This window comes from Kryptolebias marmoratus, linkage group LG20, assembly GCF_001649575.2.
Source record: "Kryptolebias marmoratus isolate JLee-2015 linkage group LG20, ASM164957v2, whole genome shotgun sequence".
Classification (NCBI taxonomy): Eukaryota; Metazoa; Chordata; class Actinopteri; order Cyprinodontiformes; family Rivulidae; genus Kryptolebias; species Kryptolebias marmoratus.
In genome coordinates this window covers 21,588,664-21,607,041 of record NC_051449.1, presented here as the reverse complement: position 1 = coordinate 21,607,041, position 18,378 = coordinate 21,588,664, and the positions used below count along the sequence as shown (strand labels likewise).

Sequence of the window (18,378 nt, the reverse complement as noted above, 5' to 3'; positions counted from 1 at the left end):
TTGATAGGGTTCAAGTCAGTGCTCTGGCTGAACCACTTTAAGACACTCACAGAGTTGTCCCCCAGCCCCTCCTGTGTGTCTCTCTGTGCGCTTTGGGTCGTTGACATTTTTGACATTTCCAGTCTGAGGGCCCAAGCTCCATGAAACAGGTTTTCATTGATGACTTACCTGTACTTTGCTTCCCCAAAACCCTTACCAGTCTCCCAGTCCCTGCAGCTAAAAAAAAAACACCCCACATGATGCTGCCACCACCATGCTTCACTGTTATGATGGTGTTGGGCAGGTGATGAGTGGTGTCTTGTTTCCTCCAAAAATAACATGTAGACCTGAGACCAAACAGGTCAAGCTTGGTCTTATCAAACCAGAGGATCTTGTTCCTCACAGTCTGAGATTCCTTCAAATGGAATTTCAGGTATTTTGCTCTGAGTTGAGGCTTCACCAGCTCAGATAAAGCTCAGATCAGTGGAGGTCTGCAGTTCTGGTTGTCCTCCTGGAGCTTAGTCCCATCTCCACACAGGAAGCTCAGTCAGAGGGACCATCAGGTTCTTGGTATCTTCTATCACTAAGACCTTCATAAACTGCTCAGTATGGTCAGGCAACCAGTTTTTTTGATGAATACTGTTTGTTGCCAAACTTTTTACATTTGTAAATTATGGAGCCACTTAGCTCGGTGGAACCTTCAGTGCAGCAAGTTCTTTTACATACATCTGTGCCTTGCAGCAATCCTGTCTCTGAGATCTGAGGACAGTTCCTTTGACCTCATTGCTACAATTCTTTCTGATTGAAGATAGGTGGCCTTCTATATAAAGTTGTGTGATTTGAAAAGGCACACACTTGTCCTAAAGCAATAGGTGTACTCTAGTCAAGGTGTAGAAACATGTCAGCAGTAATCAAAAGAAATGGTAAAAACCTAAACTAAATTTCAAGTGTTGTTGAAAAAGGCCTGAATACTTATATATATATATATATATATATATATATATATATATATATATACTTACTTACTTAGAAATGTGATATTTCAGGTTTCTCTGATGAAATTACTAAATTGTATAAAAATTCTGTTTTCCCTTTGTCATTAGGTGTTACTGAGTGTAGATTAATAAGATAAATAATCATTTAAAGTATATCATCAAGCTGCAACATAACAAAATTGCAAAACTTGATGACGGTCTGAATATTTTCTGGAGCTTGTGTTTTTCCCAACAGAAAACTTTGTCACTTGCTTTTGTCTGCTTAGGTGCATCTTCTGGTCTTTTTGGGACAAACGACAATGACGCAGGCAATGAATTTCCTTTGCATGACGGATCTCAAGCTAAAACAGTGGAGGAATTTGTCCACAGTTGGCAGGTAGAATGAATAAAATGTGAAAATGTTTGTGAGTTTTTGGTAATCTGAGGGTTAGTTCTCACCTGTCTTTTTTTCTGTCTTTAGCTACCAAAATGTAGCAAACCTACAGCTAAAGCAGAGGATGTTTCTAAAGCAGCCATGAGCCCAGTGAGCTGTGACTCCCTGTTCTCTTCTCCTGATTCATCGCTGAGTTCCTGTTTCAGAGTGGTAAGCGGAAAAACACAGGCCACACGCTTCGGCAGCTTGATTAAAGGCCATTAAGAAATTCACGACTGTCATCACTCCTCTGCGACATAAATCTAGTGAAGAAGATTTTGTCAACAAGTCAGGCAGCCTTCATTGCATTCATAATGAAAGTGTGTCGTATGAGTTTTGTGTCTTACACCTGTCAGGTCTTACAGCAGATGTTCTGTGTGGTCAGGTGGATCCTGGTCAGTTCTTGTCAGTGTGTGAGCTGAGCTCCAACAGAGCCCCTTGCAGATTAGCTTGGGCTTTTGTCCACCTCTGCCAGCAGAACTACATACCTCTGGAGGTTCCTGTCCAGTGCAGTAAGTGGATCAGTACTCAGGACTATACTAATCTGAGTACTGTTTTAATTCTTTTGCTTGATGTTGTTATACTTGTGTTTCAGTGAAAGTGTGATGAGGACCAGTTAATGAAGACCAAAGATGAAGGCTTTCTGACCTTGGTTTGCTGCTAAAAAGACAACTTGACACCTTATACCACTGGCTGCATGGCATTCCTCGTATCTTGTACTCTGGTGCATTGTAACACCTCCTGTACAATTAACCAAAAACATATTGAGTCATTTTTAACAAGCTGAAAAAAAATATCAAGAACTTTTTTTGTTTCTGGAACTTCTTTTATTTTTTCCTAAATACAGCACTGAGAAAATACTACAGCACCCTTTTTTTCATCTTTAGTTTAGTTCATTTAGTACAAAGGTCAAGAGAGACCATTTTTAGAATTCATGACATTATAATGATATAATGTCATTGATTATAGTAAGTAGCTTAAATGAAACTTCGTTTTTTTTGTGTGTGTGTGTGTGTGTTCTGTAATGAGAACACAGAAGATGCTGAAGAATGACTTTGGTCCAAAACAGACTAATCTTGGACAATGAAGACCTCAATAAACATCTTTACTCAGTTAATATTCTATGCATCTGTGTGTGTGTGTATTGCTTATTGTATTGTTTATTTTTTCCCCTGGAAGATGGGAATGTAGTTGTGTATCTTGGACTTCTGTCTCTGTGTGACACACTCAGCAATCCAGATGATGTTGCGGATCTCCTGCTCCTTCAGCTTGAAGTAGGAGTAAAATACTCCAAAGTTGAACTGCTGCAGGAAAGTAAGTACATTCAGCTTCACCTATCAAGACAACAGAGATGAAGTTAGTTTTAAATACATTCAGAATAGAAAGAAATGTTCAACCACTTTTAACTGTTGGTGTTTTACATATCAGAACAAAAAATATATCATCTTTTCACCAGGTCTTAAAAAAGCAGCAAGACTATCCTTACTGTTTCCTGAGGAACTAAGAGGTAAAGTAACAACCAGGAGCTGCTGATCAGATGTAATAATTAACTGATCATCATCACTGTGAGTTTTGTCAGTTTGCTGCTCTGGAGCATACAAATTCACCCCAAGGTCAGACCATGCAATGCTCAGAGAAAGAACATAAAACCCAAGAGACTACAGGCTTCAGTTAGCAGGTTAAAGGTTAAAGTTCAAGACAGGATGAAGGTTGCCAGGAGGAAGCCTCTTCTTCCTAAGATGGAGTTCATACTGTCCAATTTTTGGCTGTTCACTGTAAAAAAATTATAAGATTTTAAGAAGTTGTGAGCTTGATTTAGTGGTGTGTGTTTGTTCAGTCTGACTGGTGCACATACAAATGATTTATCACATTCATGACCAAAACGACAAACTTCAGTGCCAGAAATTTTCTGGAAAAATAGTGACGTGTGACAGCTGCTGCTGCAGACATTTATTTCCTAATCAAAAATGCATCCACAGTTATCAGTTTTTCCAAAACCACCTCCTTTCATAGATATATATCTAATAAGAATAGGGTTTGCTTTCCATTCATGAGTAGACTGAGATCTCTTTCAGATGTCTGTGGTTTTGCTGGAGCAAGAAATCATTTTGTCTGACATCTATTAAATTTGACATCATACAGTGTGACACGGGTTACCAACTAGATTTTATAATATTGAGCTCACACAGTGTGACATGTCCAAGTTCTTTGTGATTTTTGAAACTGCACAATGTGAGCTGGACTTAAAAAAGAACATGGAAGCATGACTTAGGTTTGTAGAGTTCTGTCTGAACAAAACCTCTGGAACTGTCAGGTCGTTATTGAGGGATATGCAGACTCACTGCAAAATAAAAACTGAGTTTTTAATAAACAAAACAAGACAAACTGTCAGGAAGTGGTGTGAGCGTGGCGAACCCAGGACGCAGACTCAACTTTTCAAAACAAAAACTGATTTAATAAAAATAACAAAGGTGGAAAACAAAAGGCTGACGTGGCAGCAACACTAACTATAACGGAAATCCAAGGCGAGACAAAACAAAGTAAGGCAAGGCAGGGCAAGGCAAGGCCACACAATGAGCAACATGAACATCTACAAACAACAAACAATGATCTAGTGGGGGAAATGACCGGGTATTTGAGTGCTGAGGGTAACGAGGGAAGTGGAAACAGGTGAATGGAAATGATTACGGACAGGCGTGGCAGGAAGGCAAAAGAGTGACTGGGGAGGAGTGAATAGTGACAGCAAACATGAACAGGAAAAACTAAACTGAAAATACCAAACTATAACAGAAACAAGACACTAATCAAAACAACAAACTGAAAATACCAAACTATGACACAAACAAAAGGCTGATGTGACAGCAAAAACGAACAAATGCATGAGCAAAAACGTGGCAAGGAAAAAGAGCATCAGGACAAGAACTGCATAACAGACAGAATGAACCGGCGAGGAAGTGGAGAAAGTGACCAGGTGTTAAAGGCAGAGGGTAATTAGGAGAAGTGGACACAGGTGAGTGATTACAATTGCGAGCAGGTGGAGATGGGCGTAGCAGGCAACCAAGTGATAAACTGAGGAGAAATGAATAATGATATGAACACAAGAGGCAGAAACAATACAAAGACAAAACATGAAAACAATGGCCCTAAATACAAAAGAAACCTAAAAAAACAAAAAAAAAACAAAACCCAAATCCTGACAGGAACAATGTGCTTTGGACAGATGAGACCAAAGTAGAGATGTTTGGCCATGATGCACAACAGCACCTTTAAAGAAAACCAAACACAACAAATCAACACCAATATCTCATCCCCACTGTCAGCTTGATGGTTTGGGCTCCTTGCAGTCGTTGAGTCGACCATCCACAGTCTGGTCCAGCTGAAGCTTGGACCAAACTGGGTCATGATGCAACAGAACAATGATCTCAAACACAGCAGCTAATTTACAACAGATGGTTTAAAAAGAAAAGAATCAAGGTGTTGTAATGGTCCAGTCAAAGTCCACGACCTCAATACGAATGCTGTAGGAATCTTAAGAGAGCTGTGCAATAATGAAAGTTTGAAAACAAACTAAAGCGATAAAGAGACAGCCCAAATTCCTCCACAACATGAGAGGCTGATGAGGTCCAACAGGAAACAAGAACTTCAAATGATCACAAAAGATGATTCTACAAACTACCAGTATATGAGTGGACATTATTTTTCACACTATCTTAGGATTTTGGCCTAAATGTTGCTTAAAAAAACCCACAAGGTTGTATTTTGCTCATATTTAGACCTGGTAAGGAACAAATTCTTTTTATTATCTCCTAAAACCTTACAAACAGAAGAGGAGTTGTTTTATTATTATTTCTATACCATGACTGTACATCTAGAAAATAAAGAATTCCCTATTTGTTACTTTATTTATAATTTTCAAGAAATTAGGCAAACTTGAAGATAAATTGTGAATCCTCAGATTTAAAGAAAGGAAGTTTGAAACGTTTTGCCAAATACTTTAATTAAAAAGTCAGCAAACGCTCGGTTCCTTGGTCATTACACACATACTGACATAATTCAAAGATATCTTACCTCTTGCTCAAAAAATCTGTCTTCAAGCGTCTTAAACTCTGATCCTGGTTCTGGCTCATCAAAAATGAGCTTGTAGTCCTGTGAGGAGGTTTTAGTAAAAGTTAATAATACAGTAACAGGGCAGAAGGTCTCACTAAAGTCTTCATAAATGAGATCAAACTCACAGGATAGCAGTCGGCCACAGCTTTCACATGCTCGTGGTCCTCGGCTTTGGCAAGGAGTCGCAGTCCCTCAGGGGACAATTTACCACAAGTCGGATAGAGCACGCTCCTCTCACCACCCAGATCTGTCCCGAATGAGTTCACTGTGATGATGAAGGCCCGCCTGTCTGCCTCAAACTGCAGCACACACACATGCGCAAAGTATTCACAGCTAAACAAACCTGTAAAAAGGTCAAGAAGAATAAAAACTGTACCTGCAGGATGGGGCACATTGTATCCTTTGTGGCACCGCCCAGGTTCTTGCAGAAAGAGTGGAAAGACTCTAAATATGCCTTTGAGAGAGAGAAAAAAAACATTAAAGATAAACGATTGTGCATTTCTTCACCCACTGCCATTCATGCCAGAGTTTTAAATTAAATGTGTCTTGTGTTGAGAATGGATGGAATTACAAACCGAGTTTCAGCTTCTTTAGCATTTATGTTGCATTTTTGCAGAAAATGCTTTTTGTCTAGTCTGTGTTTAAAATATGCTGTGGCTTTTTTTTAAAAAAAAAAAAGTTGTGTAATTTAAAAGCCAAAAAGAAGCTTAAACAACATAGTTCTCAGTGGCTTTATTTAACCAAAGATGAGACAAAAATCACTGTTTCACCCGTTTCATTTAGCATCTATAAACCCATTTGAACCAGCTGTTATTATCTCTTAATTATCACTCTAATAAGGAACCTGTCTTTCTACTTTTAAATCCAGGATGGTTCCTTATTTTAAGGAGCAGTTAGCATTATGTGCAGTTTAATCTAATAAAAATTTTACCAAGTCTTTTAAACATGTTGCAAACCTTCAATCATGTGGGCCTTTTAAACACATCATGGGAAAACTAACAACACAACCTGTAAGAAAACCTTTTTTCTATCCAGATGGCTGAAGGTAGTTCTGTCCGTCCTCGTCTCTCAGTACTCACCTTGTACAGCTTGTTTCTCAGGATCTCAGCTTCCATCTCATCCAGGTTGGTTTCAGATACAGCATCAAGAAAAAACTGAGCTACACCCAAAAAAAAAAAAAGAGTTAAAAAACAATTACATATATCCTGTGCTTCAGTGTGTTTTTGAACCTAAAAAGGGAGTTCTACAAACTACTGCACCATGAGCTGAGCTTCGTTTTTCACACACTGCTTCTGATATTTGAGTGTTTGATAAACTCATATTAGCACAGAATTGTTATATCACGAGAAGAGAATTCTTTTTTTAAGAAAGTTGACTGCCCAAGTATTCACCCATTGATATTATTGATATTTTCCTGCCTCACAACTTTGAATTTAAATGAACTTTCAGTTTGAGTATTAGTAATGGACCTACGCAAAATAGTTCAGGGCAATGAAGATAAATAGGATAGAAAAATTATTTAAAAACCTCTAAAAACTTAAACTGAAAGGTGGTGCGTGCATAACTGAATCAAAACATATTGGCATATTCTCGTACAGATTAGACGGGTGTACTATGACATAATAATAAGTCATTATGTAATATTAGACTTAGAGTAGATATTGTGCCAATATCAGCATAGAACAGGAGTGGGCAATCCTCGTCCTTAAGGGCCACTATCCTGCGGGTTTTACTCATTTCCCTGCTCCAACACACCTGATTTGAACCAATGGGTGATTAACAGGCTTCTGCAGAACATTCAGGTCATTTAACCACTAAATCAGGTGTGTTGGAGCAGGGAAACAAGTAAAACATGCAGGATAGTGGCCCTCGAGGACCAGGATTGCCCACCCCTGGCATAGAAGATGCCAGGCGACATCAATGTAAACAGCACGGCGGCATATGAGTAAAATTATTTTTTCAGAATTTATCAAAACTAAACAACCTACAGTATTTTATGATCATGTTTTTATTCTTCTAAATGGTAGTGAAATATAGTCGTAATCAGGGTTCCATCTGTTTGAATGTACCGTTGGTGTCTCCCCCCAATAAGCTCCATGTTTATTGTTTCCCTAATAATGAAATGGAATTTCCACCCTTGCACTCAGACATGACCTCTCTGTTTTTTTTTACTCATCTGCTGATGGTCTGTGTCCCACGACTTGCAATGACTCAGTGATGGAAACTGTATTAATGCTGTTCATACAAAAATGAATCATGTGTGAGAGCAACAAACGGGTCACCGAGCGGCGTGTCCACCAGGATGGTTGAGCAGAGCTCAGTCGGGGTGCGGGCGATGCCCACAGCTGCCATTTGGTCAAAGGCTCCGAGTGGGTGACACCGTGGGAGCAGCTCTGCCACATCTCTGTGCTTCAGGGCCCCGCTGATCAGCATCACTACATTGTCGATCATGTAGCCGTAACTATGGCAACACAAAGGACAGAGTAAACGGTCGATGTTCTCGTTTGTTATGACCCCTCTTTAAAAATATGTTTTTACACAGATGTGCTTTGGATCAAAACTAAAACCAAGGCCTTCATGTGGCAGTCAGTGTGCTGTTTTTGCTTTTCAGCACTTAGTGAAAATTACAATTGTTTGACATAAAAAAATGTTATTAATAATATTTTTGCCCATGTGTCTGTCTGTTAGCAAAATATCTCATGAACCACTGAATGCATTTTAATGAAACTTTCAAAAGCTCATTGAATGTACATTAACACATAATTAACTTCTTGAGTCAACCCAATTCAACGTGGCTGCCACAGTCAACTGACCTTAAAAAACACAAAATAGTTATAACTCAGTCAGTTTTACAGATTCTGAGCTAAAATTTGGTGTGGTAGTCGCTGACACTGATCCTCAACACAAATTCTGAGCGCCAGCAGATCGCATAGGACGACAGGCAATATGCACTTTATCAGAGAATGTTAAGTCTTTATTTCAGGAATTTTGATGATTTTTTTTATTTAATCATGAATATTTTGATTGGTTTATATATTGTGACATTTGTGCAGTTCCTAATAAAGTGTAAGTGTCATACGTGATATAATCCAGAAAGGTGGAGAGTGGGGGCAGGGCGTTGGAGCGCAGGCAGCTGAATTCAGTCACCAGACTCTTCCTCAGCTTGCTGTCCACCAGAGACACGGTTAGATCATCTGCAGATGAGGACAGAAGTTTTCCATAGTCTGTGGTCTGAAGGTGCAGCTTCATGTCTGAGGAGAGGATTCAGCTTGTGTTAGAGCAACAGTTTCAACTTTGATCAAAATCATACTTAAATCTAAAGCTGTTTAAAAATATACTGTAAATGTTTATATCATTCATTACATTTTCCAATGTGCATTTACGGAGGCCATCTTTAAAATCAGAATTAAACTCATTAGTCTTATGACAAAATAAATCAGCCACAGAGGGCCACATGAGGGGCAGCATCTCCTGACATTTTTGATTAAAAATTAAAAGATGACACAGTCATGGAAAAAATAACAAGAGACACTGGAAGATTCAGCTTGTTGATTTGTATCAATTTAACAGCAGAATGAGTCTGATGCCCAGATAGTAAGATTTTTTTAACAAATTAATAATCCATCCATTCATTTCCTTTATGCTTCTCCATTCCAGGTGGCGGAGAGCTGGTGTCCATCTCCAGCAGTCACTGTGTGAGAGGCGGGGGACACCCTGGACAGGTATCTTGTCCATCACAGGGACACATGGAGACAAACGAGACAAACAACCATTCACGCTCTCACTCACACCTAGGGACAGTTAACTTAATATGCATGGTTTTGGTCTGTGGGAGAAATTGCATTTTATTTACAGATTTACATATAAACAAATCACCAAATGAGTATTTCTAGTATGCTGTATTACTTATTTGTAAGTATAATACTTTCATGTAATTTACATCAAATACTATATAAAGTTTTATATTATTATATTATATATAGCCTGATCACATGATGTGTAATGACACTTCTACGCCCTTAGTAACTACTAAAAGTGTTTTCTCTGCTGCTGTTGGGCCATTAATGCCACCTGCATATTATTGCAAATTACATTTTAAAAGCAATTGAATTTGTAACCCAGTCAAATTTAGACAGAGCCTTAAGTAGTTTACAACCAGCACGGTTTGGTTATCAGTTTAGCCTAGCATACTGGGTTAAGTTTTCCACCCAAAAATTGGGTTAAAATGACTCATTTTTTTTAAATAGAGCTACTTAAAAGTTTAATTTAAAAGAATAACACTATAATTTTAGTTATTAGATAATGACAGTTTAGGTTGGTGCTAACAGTATATTATTAGCATCAGGCAGCTAGCAGCAACAATCATTTCTATGACCCAACAGCTTTAACCCAGGGATGAAAAGTGTTTTAGTGTGTATGAATGAGGTATGAGCTTCTTATCTGCAGCAGAACTGTGCTGTTTTATTTAATGAACAAACACAAGCAGTTTGATGCTGCTGAGTTTGATGCTATGAACTACTTTTCATCAACTGTTAGAAGTAAGAAATTATTTTCTTGTTTTAAACAGGGGTGAAAATTAGCACCCGCCACTGGCCAAATGCGGGTAAATATTTGAAGTGGCGGGTAAATTTGATCAACACACACGCCACTGTGGCGGGTTGGCAATTTAAACAGAAAAGGTGTTATTTGTCCTCCTGACATATAGGGGGCAGAATTCACAGCAGGTCTTTAAGCTCTACAGAAGCCTGTTAATCACTCAGTCATTCAAATCAGGTGTGTCAAAGCAGAAAAACACCTAAAACATGCAGGACAGCGGCCCTCCAGGACCAGGACTGGACACCACTGGCGTAGGTCTTGGACCATTTCAAGGGCTGCTGAAAACAAAACTTTTTTAATTGATGTTTGATTCTAGTAGAACCTGACCTGTAATCCTGTAGTGTTTGTTTTGTGTTTTAAATTCAAATTGTATTTATTTATCTCTTCTTTAGAATTATTTTATTGATTTCATTGATTTTATTAGTTTTGTTGTTGTTTTACTGAAAAATGTATTTTTATCAGTTTTTAATTTATTGAACCTTACTTACATGGTTTTAAATGTGCTTTGACATTGACATATGCAGCATCTTAACACCTACACCCACAATTGCACCACATCCCTGGCCCCATTCAGAGCTGGTAAATTTTGTTTTCTTTATGGTCTCAAGTTAATCTGAGTCACTCACTAAAGTGATCCGATTCACCTGAGTCATTCTTGCTGACTGAATCAGAGACCCGGCTCATCTGAGTCAGTAGCATTTCTGGGGATTCTGCTGTTATTTCATTAAGTTCTCTAACTCTGGGAATTAGCAGCAGTCTGCCAGAGGACATGTAGGATTGAGTCTCATTAGTCTTGATTCAGTGCAAGGCTTTGCATCTTTAACTTGGGTGAGTCAGCAACCAACCAGCTTTAGTCCCATCCAGGCATGACTCTCTTGGGCTGCATCAGGATGTAGCTACATGCTACAAGATCATGCCTTACTAGCACAAACCTGCTGCCACGAATATAACGTCTGCGCTACGTTGTCTTCTTACAATCTGAAAAACTTTTCTGGGCTTTCACCATCACTTTCAGCCTGGCTGTGAAGCAGGAAACACTAGTAGCACCATGACAGGTTGCAGGTGAAGGGCTTTTCTGTGCAGAACCTTGACCACATCCACCCTTCGTCCTTCCTTGTCCAGCAGGGCTAACCCTAATGAAAACAAGTGCTTTTTGCTTTGTGTCCAAAAGGTGATTATTGGCATGTGAGTGTGGATTTGTTGGTTCAGCTATGTAGTGAGACTGTGAGAGTGTGGTGAGATACTGCTGGGTGCAGTGAGGTCAGCAGCAGGATGCGATGAAGGTAGCAACCTCACCATCAAGAGTGTTGCTGTTATTTACTTGATCTGTTAGCATGGTGTGGGCATGTAGCCTAAGCATGAGGCCAACATGACCAGTCCTTTATCAAATTCTCAGCAACTAAGCCACACCAGTGTGAGGGTGTCACATTAGGACAAAGCACCATGACTGCACTACTGAAGCTTTGTGCATGCTCAAAACCCTCCATCACACGCTATCATGCCTAACTGGTAGCCAACTGTGTTCTTCATATGCACCTGAAAACCTCACCAAGACCATCCTCATTGTGGCAAAAAATTTTATGTCATAGAGGTGTCCGAACAAAGACCTACTGGTTTTATTCTGTACTCTGGTTTAAAATCAGCCCTCTTTTGTTGTCAGGATGAGGCAAATTAGAAAACTCAGTTAAGTCATGGCTTTCTCTAATGTTAGCCAAACTCAAAGTAGAGCCAAAACACATCCGTATAAAATGTCACATTCAGAAATGTCAAGTGGGCTTCATCTTTACTGAGCTGCAATGTCTTGCTGTTCTCACCCACTGAGGGAAATTCTGGGAAAGTTATTTCAGATGTTCTTCTCGATAAGTGAGTTCCAGGTGAAGAAAGTGTATAAATAAAATGATCCCTGTCAGCACTTCACTGCAGCTACCAGTTAACAATCACACACTCCTTCTTAAGAATTTCTTAAAAGGCTAAAAATGCCTAAATAACACACTGTTGAAGCTTAGAAATGGAAACTCATTTCTTACCCTCCAGTGAATCGCACTGAGATAGGTTATGATAGTCAGTCTCAGTCAGAATCCCAGCCTTCATTCCTCGAACCAGCCCCTCCAGATAGCCATGATCCACGTTAAAGCTGAGCTCTTGACACACTGCCATGATGCCAAATGACTTACTGACTGCATCTGCAGACGTCTAAACAGGTTTTTAATTGTAACTTCTGGATTATTTCCTCTGTGACTAACATTCATCTCTTCCTCTTTCGACGCTGAAGAGTCCTGTAGCTGTCCTAAAAATGGCTTTCAAGTATATCCATGGCTATTTGAAGTAATTACTCATATTTTCTGGTCTATTCTGGCTCTTTAACAAGAGAACAGTCCAATTTGTATGTGTCGCCATATAGACCTAGGTACAAGAGAGCACTTGGCATGTGGCATAATGTGAAAGCAAAAATAGTAATTGTAGCAACAAAAACATAATCTTTAGTGGTCTTCTACCATGAAAAGTTTGTAGTGTTCATGTTCAAACAGTCTCTGTGTATATTTCTTTTTGAGGATGTATCTATGTGAATCAGATAGCAGAAAAGAAAAAAAGGGCATGTAATATAGCTGCCATTTATTATATTCCCTGCTGACAGATTTAAGCCAGCCTCTATCACCACTCTTTTGTCTTGTGCTCCTTTCTTGAAGTCAGACAGTTCATTACATCAGCATTTTGCTTTTCATAACAAGAAACAGAATCTATCTTATGTGTGAATCATGAACTGGACTGCTTCCCAGTAACATCTGTCTTTAAATATCTGCATGCCTATAAGTTTAAAAGATACATTATCCTTGGGGAGGAAAATGGAAAATACACCAGGCACTTTAACATAATTTCCTCTTCATACAGGATGGCGACCTCACTATGCTCTCCATGACTTACACAACCTGTGATGGGGGTGGATTTTGGCAAATTTAGAAAACCTGCTTCTACACTACAGTACATTCTTAGTACTCTTTTATTTTACTTTATTTGTTTATAAAGGGACAGTGCACATTAATCAACATTTAAACAAGTCAAACATTGACCTAAGCTGGTCAAAGGCTACGTGCCATTTTTTTACCTGCTCTTTTTTGCATCTCCTGTGCCCTTACCACACACTATACGCCATCAGCACATTTCTGCAAGAATACTGACGCCAACAGTCCCACTGCGCCTTGGGCCCCATCCTGGCATGACTCAGATTGCATCAGCGTGCAACTTAGAAGCACCCTGCCACAGGTATGGCATCTTTGTGAGGTTGTCTCCATGATCTTGTCATGATCATATCCTAGACATTAGGCCAGCCTGGCCAGTCTTGCTTAAATTCCTGACAACATAGTGGGGCCCATATCATGGATATTCTGCCATGCCTGTCATCACACTCCACCATAGACACTGACACACTGCCACCACAACCTCGTTATAAAAGTTTACTCAAAATCACTGTGGATCTATTACACTCTATCACAAGTAATGGTGAGTTCACTGCATTCCTAAAGAAATAGTTCACTGTTTCGCATTACACGGAAATTTAAGCTTTATTCTGTGATTTATTTATAAGCCTAAACAGCACCAGCAGTAGCAAGATGTACGGTAACACCCCTGGGGCATTCACCTGAGGTGTAAAAGCTCAAATAAAGTTTCCAAAAACTGCTCTGAAATTTGGAAAACTGGAGTTGCTTTAAAATGCCAAATTCCACTTTGGATATGGGTCCATTTTCATTACAGTCTGAATAGACTCACTTTCAAAGTGGTGCCATCTTAAAACAGGTCCAAACACCAAAAATGTCATGGAAACCCATGCACACCCTACTATTTTAACCTTTATATTGCCATCAGTTTTGAATTACACCATTATTTTGGCAATAAATAGTATATTTCTACCTAACGTGACCTCGGGCTTTTTTGCAGCTGGCTGCTGCTGATATTTATGCAGGTAAATACCTCATAATTTTCTGTAAAGAAACATGTAATGCAACACTGACAGCAGGGTAAAGGTCTGTAAAATAGTGCTTGCATGAACTGCTATGAAGCTTTAGAGACTCGAGTTGTTTTAAGACATCAGCAATCCACTTTGGTCTTGGTTGTGTTCGGACTAGCTGTTAGCTCATCAGTCTGGTCGAAATTAAACCTTGTTACACCAAATGGTGTCTTTCAAGAAGCTATCTACAACAGGTAAGATAACATTTATAGGTTTTACACAAAACATCACTTCAGATTGGCTGAACTATTTAATTTCTTAACCCTGTAAAGACCATCTATGTTCTGGCTGATTTTTAAAGTTGTGTGAAGGTGGCTTTAAACCAATTATCTTTAAATTAAAGATTATTTCTTCTCATCAATAAAAATACGATTTCAAAGCATTTCAGGATATTTCAACTGGAAATAAATGCAATAAAATCAGAGGCTTACAGCATATTTATTAGATACCAAAAATAAAAGATACTTTTAACTTGTGAATTCACATATGAATAAATAATTGAATACAAAATAATAATAACAATAAAAGAACATAAAATAGTTTGCCTCTGTAACACCTCTTACATATGGTGTGCCTCAGGGCTTGACACTTGGCCCTCTTTCCTCTGTATTTACTTCAACTTGGATTTATTCTCCAGAAACATGGTATCACTTTCCATTTTTAAGCTGATGACAGTCAAATTTATATGCCATTTAAACAGGAAGTTAATACTCTGCAAGCCTATTCCTGGAATGCATTGCAGAAATCAAAGCACAGATGTTGGTGAACTTTGTATTTACACTTCAATGAACAAAAGACTGAAGTATTGTTGTTTGGGCCCAGTGATGCTTCCAAAGTCTGTGCTGATCTGGGTTTCTTTAACACAATGTCTGACTCAGACAGCAACAAACCAGGGTGTGAGACTTGACAATGATCTTAAATTTGATGCTCAGATTAAAACAGTGGTCCAGTTTTTATCACTTGAGACACTTGAGGCAAGTCCTTACTTACTCAGCTTCAGCTGGTTCAAAATGCTGCTGCACATCTTTAACCAGCTGCTAAAAGATAAGAGCACATTACCCCTGTTTTAGCTTCACTACATTAGCTTTCAGTTTGTTTCCAGATTGATTTGTAAGTTCTTTTATTTGTTTTTAAATGCCTGCATGGTCTCACCCCATAGGCTGGCCAATGGTGTTGTTTTTTAAAGTGCTTTATAAATAAAGTTGTATTCTGTTGTATTGTATTTAGTATTTACAGAACAACACCAATGCTGGTAAAGAAGAAAACCCAAAGACTTGTTGTTCTGTGGAAAAGTTATGAACAGTTATTATCTTACCTGTTGTAAGTAGTTTTTGAATGATCTGAGTTTGAAGAAACAGAGTTTAACTTCGACAGGACAGTGGAGCTATCAGCCAGAGTGAATGCAGCCAAAGCAGATTTTTGTTGCCTTTAAATAGCAACAACTTTCATAATTCTACAGTAGTTTATGCAAACACTATTTTGCCAAGCTTTACGCCACTATTTCTCAACATATTGTTGTTCACATGGTACTCTATGGTTATTTACAAGTGCAAGTGGTGGCAGCAGCAAGTTATAGCACTTTGAGTCCACTTCCTGCAAACAGTTCATCATAATTTAGTTAAAATAACAGAATAACAAAATAACATTTCCAGAATTTGCCAGCTGTTTATGCAAGCACTTTTTGTAAACCTTTATATTTCTGTCCATTTCACAATAAACAATTATTTCAGCAAAAATAGTATGATACTAGAAGTGTTCCCAGGCAGCACCAAAAGTGCTGCAGCTAGCTGCTGCTGCCACTACTAATCGTGTTTGCAAACAACCATAGAAGTTTACATAAATAAGTATTGTGACAATGACAATGGTGTAAAGGCTTATGAGAAGGCCTACTATAAAACTTTAGAGATTGGAAATGGACTGTTTTAAGAAAACAGCAATTCACTTGGGTTTTAGCTGCGTTTAAACTAGACATTAGCTCATCTGTCTGTTCATAATTATACCTTATTTCTTCAAGCTGAGTTTGTTCAAAGCACTATCTACAACAGGTAAGACATTGACGATTCATAAATTTTACACAGAACATCACTTCAAATGGCTGAAATATCAGCTTGTTTAAGGGCCAGTTGTCTTTATCACTGTGTCCAACCATTTTCTATACCTGCTTTGTCAATTTAGGTCAGTTTCGAATTTTCAATCAACATCCCACAGTCTCATGTTTTTGAACTGTGGGAGGAAACTGGATCAACCAAAAAATAACACCACACATGCACAGGAAACATGTAAACTTGTACTTGAACCAATGCTTTGTGCAGCATAGTACTGTATAAATTAAATAAGAAAATTACAAATATGCAATATTTTTGATAAACATGAGCACAGTTAGACTGTTTCTTCTGCACAGAGACACTCCATCCTTGTAAATCTGTGGGTTTCTTCTCTTAAGCTATTTTGCATTCAGGCCCTTCCATAGCATTTGCTTTGTTATTCTTCACCATCTCTTGTGGACTGTCCCAAAGTAGTTTATGCTCATGAATCTCCAGCGGTTTTCTGTGGATTACTCTGAAAGATGATTGTCATGCTACTGAATAAAAATGGTTCCCATTCTTCTGTCAGCAACCCAAACGCCAAATATTTTACCTCAGTAAATAATGATCTTAAAAGGCTTCTTTGTTTCTCCTACTGGAACTTGTATGATATTTTAATACTGATCACATTTATGTTGAAATACAGAAAATGACTCCAGGCTCCCCTGTGTGTGTGTGTGTGTACCACTTTGTGTACAGGGTTGTGTTTGTGCATCGGTTGTGTGTTACACATGTGTCTGTGTGCACTCTGTCTAGGTCCTCTTGAGACACAGGGGGTTCATCCTCCAGCAGTGACAGATGGTGTTGAAAAGCCGACAGCGACAGGAGGCGCAGGGGTCGCAGCACGGCACGTGCGAGGAGCAGCTCTCCATCAGGCGGCCGCAGCGCCGCGCAGGGGTCATAACCTTTGATTTGTGTTTCTGAAAACACAAACAGGGTAGAATTCATCGACAATGACTTAAAGATAAATAGAAAGGTTGCTATAATCTCTTGAATAATCCTGTGCTGTAGAAAGAAATAAGTGCTTAAAGGGATCGTTTATGTGGTTTGAAAAGGGGTTCTGTATAAAAATTTTGAACAATTAATGTCTTACCTATTTTAGATAGCTCTTTGAACAACCTACTAGCTCATCCATCCTGTCTGAATGTCTCCAAACTAAAGTCGTTCCGAGCGCTATCTGCAGCAGGAAGATACTGTTTGTTCATAACATTTCAAAAGATCAACAACTGCCCTCTAAAGGTTTTCCAAAAATAAAAAAAAAACATTTAGAGGACAGTTATTTTACCCCCTTTTTAAATAATTGGAAGCTGACTTGTGTGGAGTTGTTATGATTGGTCAGTATATTACCTGCAGCAGACAGCAGTCAGAGGAGTCTCAGTTTGGAGAATCAGGGAGAAGTTCTCATCAGAGAGTCAAGCTGGTCTCAGTGTGTGTTAGCTTGACTTCTCCATGACCATTTCTCCCTGATTCTGCAAACTGAAATCCCTCAGGACTGCTGTCTGCTGCAGGTCAGCATCAAAACAAAAAAAAAAGGAAAATATGAATTGTCCCCTTAAAGTCTGTTGCTCCTAAAACACTGACTTATCATAGTTACTCCACACAATCCAACTTAGAAAAATGAACTATCCTTTTAAAGCTTTGGCTATTTAATATATTCAGGCAGACCTTTTAGTTTAGTGTCATTTGATTGTTTTAGTTTTATTAGAAAAGGCCTGTGATAACAAACATTTTTATTTAAGAATTATGAATAAGCTCATCTGAGTTGCTTTTATTAAGTTCATCTCCTTGCTTGTTCTGTGTATTTCTGCATGTCTTCATCCTGTCACTGTAAGACAAACCTTTTTAAAATTAGGCTTTTAAGAGATTAGATTTGAAGTCATTTTTTCAAAAAGCTGCTTAACAAGCAAACATAAAATCTTTCATTTGTTCTTGTTAACCCAAAGCATTGGACAAAGCATGCAACACGTTCAGATCAACAGTAAGTGTCCTTAAACAAAGAGACAGGGTTGTGTCATGCTAGAAATCTAGTGCCGGTCTTCAATCCAGACACTTATACAGGTGCTGGTCATAAAATTAGAATATCATGAAAAAGTAGATTGATTTCAGTAATTCCATTTAAAAAGTGAAACTTGTATATTATATTCATACATTACATACAAACTCATATATTTCAAATGTTTATTTCGTTTAATTTTGATGATT

At 38.5% G+C, this 18,378-nt stretch overlaps 3 protein-coding genes across 3 annotated transcripts in view; 1 reads left to right on the top strand and 2 right to left on the bottom strand.

Annotated features, from left to right (window-relative positions):
- LOC108248532 overlaps positions 1 to 2,510 on the top strand; it is a 64,991-nt gene extending 62,481 nt beyond the window's left edge. The window contains exons 71-74 of the mRNA XM_037981932.1: positions 1,241 to 1,350; positions 1,435 to 1,557; positions 1,772 to 1,898; positions 1,982 to 2,510. Coding sequence (XP_037837860.1) covers positions 1,241 to 1,350; positions 1,435 to 1,557; positions 1,772 to 1,898; positions 1,982 to 1,992 — 371 coding nt within the window. The 3' untranslated portion in view covers positions 1,993 to 2,510. The remainder of the gene's footprint in view (positions 1 to 1,240; positions 1,351 to 1,434; positions 1,558 to 1,771; positions 1,899 to 1,981) is intronic.
- On the bottom strand, positions 2,455 to 14,376 carry LOC108248540 (V-type proton ATPase subunit d 1). Its single transcript, XM_017437372.3, has 8 exons — positions 12,117 to 14,376; positions 8,573 to 8,744; positions 7,776 to 7,954; positions 6,573 to 6,652; positions 5,870 to 5,947; positions 5,619 to 5,792; positions 5,455 to 5,532; positions 2,455 to 2,720 (listed from the first exon to the last, which is right to left on the bottom strand). Exons 1-8 carry the CDS (start codon positions 12,244 to 12,246, stop codon positions 2,547 to 2,549), a joined length of 1,065 nt encoding a protein of 354 aa, XP_017292861.1. The 5' UTR covers positions 12,247 to 14,376; the 3' UTR covers positions 2,455 to 2,546.
- Positions 14,377 to 14,511: 135 nt separating this feature from the next.
- asip2b (agouti signaling protein, nonagouti homolog (mouse) 2b) overlaps positions 14,512 to 18,378 on the bottom strand; it is a 9,587-nt gene continuing 5,720 nt past the window's right edge. Inside the window, exon 3 of the mRNA XM_017437373.3 lies at positions 14,512 to 17,096. Coding sequence (XP_017292862.1) covers positions 16,929 to 17,096 — 168 coding nt within the window. The 3' untranslated portion in view covers positions 14,512 to 16,928. The remainder of the gene's footprint in view (positions 17,097 to 18,378) is intronic.

What these genes read in the sequence shown, in the direction of transcription:
- LOC108248540 (XM_017437372.3), bottom strand. Translation starts at nt 12,246, where the DNA reads ATGGCAGTGTGTCAAGAGCTCAGCTTTAACGTGGATCATGGCTATCTG. An exon ending in CCTGGTGGACACGCCGCTCG is followed by an intron (nt 6,653 to 7,775) that starts GTGACCCGTTTG and finishes TTTTGGGTGTAG; the next exon opens with CTCAGTTTTTTCTTGATGCT. An exon ending in TGAGAAACAAGCTGTACAAG is followed by an intron (nt 5,948 to 6,572) that starts GTGAGTACTGAG and finishes TCTCTCTCAAAG; the next exon opens with GCATATTTAGAGTCTTTCCA.